Source organism: Echeneis naucrates, chromosome 24 (genome assembly GCF_900963305.1).
Source record: "Echeneis naucrates chromosome 24, fEcheNa1.1, whole genome shotgun sequence".
Classification (NCBI taxonomy): Eukaryota; Metazoa; Chordata; class Actinopteri; order Carangiformes; family Echeneidae; genus Echeneis; species Echeneis naucrates.
This window is the reverse complement of record NC_042534.1, coordinates 7,132,047-7,140,109: the sequence shown is the minus strand read 5'-3', so window position 1 is coordinate 7,140,109 and position 8,063 is coordinate 7,132,047. Positions and strand designations below refer to the sequence as shown.

Genomic DNA, 8,063 nt, shown 5'->3' with positions numbered 1-8,063 from the left:
ATTTCACAGCTAGTCTTACTGATGTTGCCAAGAATCCCTTTGTACATGACGCACATCAGCAGGGGGGAGAAATCGGCCCGGTCCCTCTGAGCCATGAGGCCTAATGGCAGCTGAGTGTTGTGTCCAGCCCGCTGCCAGCTCTGGATCTTATCTCCCGAACGAACGAAAGCATGGAAAAAATTTCTTTAACATTTAAATATTCTACAGATTGAAATGCTTCATTTTTAAAAACAGACATCTTTATTTACAGCCTCTTGTTTTTGTTACGCTTTTTTTATATAATGGACTCTTATTTAGAATAATATTTACTACAGTTATGCCCACTGACCTTCAAAAAAATAATAATAATAAAAAAAAGGAACCAGCCCACTGTCATTAATAATGCAATGGTTGGCATTTGGCGTGTTCAGCAGCACAACTATCAACAAAGCATCACTGCTTTTCCTGGCATGACTGCTTTTTCACTGGCAGAGGAGAGGAAGATGATGACATGTACGTAACTTGAGGGAGCTTAAAACATTGCTCAAATGAAATAGTGCTTTTCGTTCAAATGTCATAAGATCCAGTTCTGCAGTACGTCTGCGGTTACTCCAGCTGACTGACTCACTAACTTCGACACCTGGTAGCAGATTTGTCACTGCTCACGTGTCTTCGGTGAAATGAATTTTAAAAGAGAGCATTTCCGTGGCTGCTGCAGGGGGCATGGTGAGGTTTCATTATTCAGCTAGAAAAACCTCTCAAGAGGTCCACATCCTGCTTTGACGCAGGTTGACAGTCTCAGGACAGCAGCAAGGAGAATGATCTTTACTGCCTTTTACCTTTTTCAGCTCCAGAGGACTATAGAAGAGATCAGATCCTGGGCCCATTAAGGGGGAGGGTTTAAAAAAGGAGAGGAGGAGGGCACAGCAACAAAAACGAGGCAGTGAAGAGAGGAGGACAGACAGAGAGAGAAAGGCAGCGACAGATGATCAGAGACCAAACAGAAACAGAGATGGATTTAAATTTGCTTCAAGCTCTGGAAAAAGAAAGAGTGCTGGAGGTCCTTCGGAGAGACAAACAGCTGCGTATTATTGAAGAAGACAGGATCAGGTGAGTCATTTCATGTGACATTTACTGTGAGAAAGGAGTCAGTCATCATGTTTTGATCATCAGAAATAAGCCAACAAAGTAGCCAAAGTGTGTGAACATGTCTGTGTGGTTTCCACTCATCTCTTAGTATAGCAGTTATGTATGTTGCATTGTATTCTATTTGTATTGTAGTTTCACACCTACTGGCAGAGGTGAAGTTTTCTTTTTTTTTTTTAATGCTGGCAATTAAAGGTCTCCTTTGTCATCTCAGGAGGATGAAGTACGAGCTTCAGGAGCTTCGGAGGAGAGGGGTCAAGAGCTTCACCCGGCAGTATGGCGACCGGACCTGCGCCCGCTGCCAGAGGCCTCTGGGAAAGCTCTGGAACTCAGGCGCCGTGTGCCGCGGCTGCAGCCACCGGATTTGCAGCCGGTGCCGCGTGGGCGTGGGATCGGTGGACTGGAAGTGCACGGTCTGCCATGCCTACAGGTACTGGTTAGGTGTTAAACCACCTGCTTAATGCACAGAAGACCTGCAGTATTTTAATATGTGGTTCTCATCAGGAAATGAGTACAAGTGTGCAGTTTGTACCTTTGAGTTCCTGTACTGTAGCTGTTCTCTGTAGCTGTGACCAATTTCACTCTTAGATTTCTGACAGCGAGTTTCTGGTTTTCACCCCTTTTGAAAATGAGAGCTTCACCCGGCAAAGTGTATACACATAGTTTTGTTTTGTTTTTTTCATGAAGAAGATCTTTTGGACGTGAAAGGATAGAAATTCTCACCTGAATCTGTAACTCCTCTCTGCTTTACAGTGAATTAAGTCTTTATCTGTCCGGTCCTTTTTACTAATTTGGTTTGCTGTCACTAAGAGCTGCAAGCTGATCAGATAGCAGTCCTGGGTTTCAGCTTCTGAAATATGAGGATGTCACATTTCTTCTTCTTTTTTTTTTGACATTGTTTTCGTAATGGTTGTTTGTTGCAGCTCTCAGCGCTCTACCACTGAGGGCAAGCTGTTTACAGTGAAAACACTGAAATCCTCTGGATCTCCTCTGTACCAAGCAAAACACGTCTGAATTTGAAGGGATTTTCAGAGACCAAAAACAGAGCTAAAATTGGATGTAGAATCATAGGAAAGATGAAAGCTAATGTCTTTCTATAACTGGTAGATGTGGCAATGTAGAGCTGTTGATGGGAACTTCACCATGTCAACACAAAAAGTGATGACATGTCAATATTGTGTTTACAATGTATGAGAAATAGCCAAAAGTAGTTAGTACATATGGAGATAGTTGTACTGGAGTCCACTCATCAGCGTTTTTCCTCCTCACAGGGATGTGAAGATCAGGTCTGGAGATTGGTTCCTGGATGAAAAGGCAAAGAAATTTCCAGTGGCCATAGGTGTGCACTTTCACTGCATGTATTCACCACCGGTTTTCTTTCTGGCATTTATTATATATATTCTTGAAATATTGAACGAATGGTGAAGGATAAAATATTGATGATCCAAGTTTAATTTGTTTAAGTCACTGAATTATTCACAATGACAGAATGGCAGAGCATGTGGAGGTTTCTGATCATTCTGACACACAGAAGCCCACCAGCCTGTCATTCATTTTATTTTTCTCCTCACAGATAAATATGAAACAGTTGGGGAGAAACTATTAAAAACCTACAGCGTGCTGAGGTATGATGCATGTGTCCATGTCGATTTTACGTGTGTGGAGTTACTCTGGTCCATTGAATTCAAAACTTGTAGATGAATCATAAAGTAACATGTTTGTTCTTATATTTTCAGTCATATATCAGTTGTGCCACCCACCCCTCCACCCCACTTGGATTATCATTTTCTGAGCAGATCTGGGGTAAAGTCTTCCCATAATTGCATTATGATTTGACGATAAAGGTGTTCATAAATAATAATAATAATAATAATAATGATAATAAGTGACAACAACTTTGTGCTCTGCTCTGCAGAGTTTCCAAAACTCTCAGCCTTTCACCAAATCTGTGGAAGATCTAATGCTTTCCTTCACGAGTCATATCAAAAGTAAGTCAGAAAACACACCACATCAGATAAACGGTCAACGTTTACTACATCTTTATAAACAGTGCAATGTTTGACAGATCAAGATGTGTGCGGTTGACAAGTGTCACCTCCCCTGGATGTCAACATAATCTGATCTCTCTCAATGAGCATCATACATGCAGAGTATTGACCACAAAGGAAATGATATGATGCAATGAAAAACAGTTAGATAAGACATAAGATGTAGGACAAATATAAAACCTGGTATACATTTTTTTTGCCATTTGCACACTTATCAAGCCTGTGAACAAACGTTTATGCTCTACATAGAATTCATGTATATGTCCATAAGTAAACACACACTTTCTTTTCGTGTCTGATTCCTCTGAACTCAGAGATTTCGACGTCTCAAAACGATGTGCGAGGAGGAGGAGACCTGCTAAAAGTTGACGGCGGTCGCAAAAGCTCATGCTTCACCTCCAGCACCCAGAAGAGCCTCTCAGACACTGATATCAGCAAAGCTGCCTACGTAAGTCGAATGCAACGCTTACACAGTCATGCAAACCACAATCCACAAAAAAAGAAGCAAAGGCACAGTGTTGTCCCCTGAAGATACAGCAAATAAAAGAACTAACACAGGTTTTGCCACCTGCATCAGAGAAAACCAAACATAGCTGGCCTGTTTCTCCCTCCTTTATTTGGCTGATAAAGGAGGACTGAGTGAGGCCTTGACTCTGTTTTAGGACATTTAATTGTCCCCAACAACTTCAGTTCTCACAATATACTATTGATAATTGTTTCTTTCTGCAGCTCTTTAAAGTCCCAAGTCTTCCAAACCTGTTCAAGAGAAGCAAAGACAGTGACCAGGAAGGCTCCTCCACCGGGGCAGAAGACGAGACTTCCTTTGGTTCTGAGTACTCAGGAGGAAAGAGAGTAAGTAGCTGAAAAAAAATCCCCCGAATAACATCCTGTGGTTAATATATCAAATTCTAGATCATAATCATTTCAACCTTCTAGTCTGTGTGAAATCCCTTTCTTCAGTCGGTGTCCTAATTACAGCTGCTGCTGCTTCTTTTTTTTTTTTTTGCCCCTCAGGGCAGTAGCAGCAGCATCAGCACAGAGTGTGGCTTCTTTGAGAGCACCAGTGTGACAGGAGAGCTGGAGCTGGCTCTGGCCTACAACACCAGCACCTCCTGTCTGGAAATCTCCGTTGGTGCCTGCAGAAATCTGGCTTATGGAGACACCAAGAAGCAAAAGTGTCACCCGTGAGGATAATTAACAAAGCTCTGTGCATCATGTGCTGCATGAGTCCATTTTCCTGTGCGGTAATCTATCGATCCCTCGACATCCTGCATGTGTTATCTCTCTGTAGGTACGTCAAACTGTACGTGCTACCGGAAAAAAGTGGGAAAATCAAGACGAGTGTGAAGAAAAACACAACTGAGCCGGTTTATAATGAGATTTTGAAGGTACACTCTTTTTGTGATAGGGAGTTTGGTATTGTATCACATTTGATTTGGACACATTAAATATATTTCCCTGCCTCTTTTTTATTTAGTATCAAATAGAGCGCCACCTGCTGTTTGGGAAGAGACTGCAGGCCTCTGTGTGGCATTCAGGGACCCTGAGAAGGAAAGTGTTCCTCGGTGAAGTCCTCATTCCACTGGATGGCTGGAGGTTTGACGATGAGGCCTCCCAGTGTTTCAGCTGGTATCCATTATGTCCAAAGGTAAAACCAGCAGCACCCAGATAGGAAAATTATATACTGCCTCCTAAATATACACAGACAAATGATATAATGGACCAAACCATAGAATCAGATTATATTCCTTGCGATCAGAATGGCTCTATAGATGGCAGTGTTGATCTGCTGATCAGTCCACATGAACCGATCTGAAGAGCCTGAGCTCTAATTTCCATGAACTTCTCTGTACAGACATTTGTTCCCTAGATTGTGTGCCCTTATGACCCCTGAACTCATTTGTCAGGTGCTTTGTTTCATGACTAAAGACAAGCCTCTAAAGATAATATTAATGAAGCTGGATGGTTTCTCTTTTTTATAAATTAAAAGATTCATTCCTGTGAGTCTAATGGTTTATTTATATATATAATATATAATATATATATAAAATTATTTCAGAATGATACATTTTCTCAATAATTACTGATTCTCTGTCAATACCTTAATCTTTCTTGATTTTCTGTCTCTCTCAGGCTGACAGTCTAGATGGCGGACCAATGGATAAAGACTCAAACTGAGATTTGCTGACCAACTTCAGGCCCAACAGCCAGGGTGAGCAGACTCCACTGAGTGCAGTGCATTACATTACACACAACACATCTGTGGTGCACGTGGCTATCAATGTGCTAAATGTGCAAACCAAAATTCACAAGTATCAAATCATTCTACTCATCAGAACCAAAATAAATAAAGATTGTTTTAAGGCTAGAAAGACATTCAACACTGTAAAACAGTGAATGAAACACCCAATGTGTCAGCAGCCTCCACTGCACGTTTTTTAATTGCAGCACTAGAGGTCAGGAGAGACCTCCATAACAGTTAGTGGTTCAAATTGGGCAGCATGGCATCGATCAACTAACTCCTTATCAGAGGTGCCAAACACCTTCCCATTAGTGCAAACACCGAGCAGAACACCCGCATTAGAGTGTAAATACGCCTCATTGTGGCCTTGGGCGTGTTTCTGCATGCAAGTGGGTGAGTGCAAAGGTGTGTTATGTGTGCTCTGGTGTGTTGAAAGTGTGTTTTAAAAAGTGTTTAGAAGGCTTGCCAGTGTGTTTATTTAGCTATTTATGAGTGTACGCTGTGTTTAAATGTCAGACTCTGAGAACAGGTAGAGAGCTCGTCCAGACAATAGCAATTTCCGAGGTCGAGAACCGGCATCTCACCGGCTTTGTTTTTAACTCTCCAGGACGTTTCTCTGACCCTGGACCTGTGGGGCTGAAACCTTTCCTGCTTCTCTGAGAGCCCTGGAAGAGGTTTTAAGTGATCCTGGTAATGGCAAACATTTTGTTTTTCCCTCATCCTTTGCGACTACTTTTCTGGCTATCATCTATTTCACATTCAGTCAGGATTGAGTGAATGGTTTATGACACACTATAACTTATTTGTAGATAGATATTTTAATTGATTAGCAATATATTTGTCAACAATTGCAACTCCTCCTGTGTAACAATTGTGATTATTTAATGATTACTGTATAAAATAAGAATTTAATTTTTTAAGGAACATAAAAACTTATGTATTTATTTATTTAATTTGTTGATCATACTTATATAAATTAATAAAGTTTTTATTTATTAATGCTTCCTAACCCTCAATTTGCTACTGCATCCTATGACATGCAGCTGAAAGCCTTCCAAGAAATTGCATTATAATATAAACAGACATTTCTTTATTTACAACCAGTTAAAGAGCAAGTGTCATTCAGATACGGTCATGTTAAAGGCATGTGATCATGACCATCTCCCGAGGTAAATATGCTAAATGATAAAACTTCCAATGATATCTGTCTGCTGATTGTTGCTAGCATACTGTTGTTTTTTGTTTGTTTTTGTTGCTATAAACTACTTAGTGCTGTACTTTGGAAAGAAAAAAAAAAACAAAACAAAAAAAACAGATGATTTTGTATGTGGAGTTTAAAGTTAAAAGCCAGAGTGAACTGAAACTATGAGCTGCAGTTAGATTATAATTCTCTGAATATTCAAAATCGGCATTTTGATCCATTGCGATTGTACTGCTCATGAACCTTACGCTCTATATTTTGATAAATTTCGGGTTAAAAATACTTTGTTGATGTCTCAGACAAACTAAATGTGGAGCCCCACCCTTGGTCACAGGAAGTGGCTGTCGTATCAGTGAAGTCGCTCCCTGCTGCACAATGAGGCCTTTATGTTGCCTCCAAAAGCAGCAGGAGGAGGAAAAGGAGGAGAAAAAGATGAGGATGAAGGAGAAAAAGGAGGAGGAAAAATGACAAAGGAGAGAAAGGAGATAAGAAGAAGGGAGAAAGGAGGAGTGAAGAAAAAGAAGAAAGACTGGGGAAGAAGAAAGAGAGAAAGGACAGCAGGAGAAGAAGGTGGAGAAACTATTCCTGTGGCAGGAACGCTGATGGCCCTGACCTAGAATTCTCCATGGCAACCTACGGCGAACGCCAGCATGTCCGTTCTTGGGATGATGCCCCTGTCAAACAGAACCAACCGTCGACAGACCTCGTGGTTTAACTCGATCACGTGGTTTGTGGTACGGAAGTGCTTCACCGGCTGTCAGGCAGCCATGTTTCCTTCAGAGCCTGTAGAGTCTTCATGGGTGTGTCTGTATCAAATTTCTGCACAAAAAAAATTTGCTAATTCATCCTTTTTCACATTCAATCACTTTAACAGTAAATCATAAAAAAAGGTTCTCCAACAGCCCAGCAAGTGTATAAATGTTAGCAAGCAGTTTGTCCCCAGCTCTGTTCCAACATACTAACTTCATTTATATCGTAGTTTTAAAAACTCAATCTACAAAATGCTTTGACATAAATCTGAGCAGTATTCAGGTGAAAATATCTGAAATCAAAATACTACTCTAACAAAGACACACTGACATGGAATCAGGTTTTTTTTTTATTATTTTTTTTTTTTTATTGCCAATATGATGAACACCTCATTATAAAATCCTGTTCATATACAAAGGCCAGCAGAGCTGCGTGTTTCCATTACAGTGTAAGTCCATGCTACTCTAGTCCACGTCCAGAAAGGCATCAGTCTTTTGTGACCCAGATGCAAAATCAAAACTGTTTGTAACCCTCACCTCACCCCTCATGGACCTCAGTAGAGATCTAGACCTTCAAAAAACAAAACAACAACCCCCCCCAAAAAAAAGAAAAAACACCAAAAGATGTCAAGGTGACATCTCCATTTGTGACTATTCATCTTGGCTAAGAAGTAAAGACCTACTGTCTGGGGCTGCAG

At 40.8% G+C, this 8,063-nt stretch overlaps 1 protein-coding gene across 1 annotated transcript; it reads left to right on the top strand.

Moving 5' to 3' along the window:
• Positions 1 to 701: 701 nt before the first annotated feature.
• sytl3 (synaptotagmin-like 3) lies at positions 702 to 7,697 on the top strand. The gene is made up of 13 exons (XM_029495773.1): positions 702 to 1,089; positions 1,340 to 1,555; positions 2,397 to 2,464; positions 2,699 to 2,750; positions 2,862 to 2,928; positions 3,041 to 3,113; positions 3,488 to 3,621; positions 3,903 to 4,025; positions 4,188 to 4,357; positions 4,465 to 4,561; positions 4,651 to 4,821; positions 5,307 to 5,385; positions 6,023 to 7,697. Exons 1-12 carry the CDS (start codon positions 965 to 967, stop codon positions 5,349 to 5,351), a joined length of 1,341 nt encoding a protein of 446 aa, XP_029351633.1. The 5' UTR covers positions 702 to 964; the 3' UTR covers positions 5,352 to 5,385; positions 6,023 to 7,697.
• Positions 7,698 to 8,063: the final 366 nt, after the last annotated feature.

Bases quoted from the DNA above. Each gene is read 5' to 3' on its own strand.
- sytl3 (XM_029495773.1), top strand. From the start codon at position 965: ATGATCAGAGACCAAACAGAAACAGAGATGGATTTAAATTTGCTTCAA. The intron at 1,556-2,396 runs GTACTGGTTAGG...TCCTCCTCACAG, and splicing joins ACGGTCTGCCATGCCTACAG to GGATGTGAAGATCAGGTCTG. The intron at 3,622-3,902 runs GTAAGTCGAATG...TTCTTTCTGCAG, and splicing joins ATATCAGCAAAGCTGCCTAC to CTCTTTAAAGTCCCAAGTCT.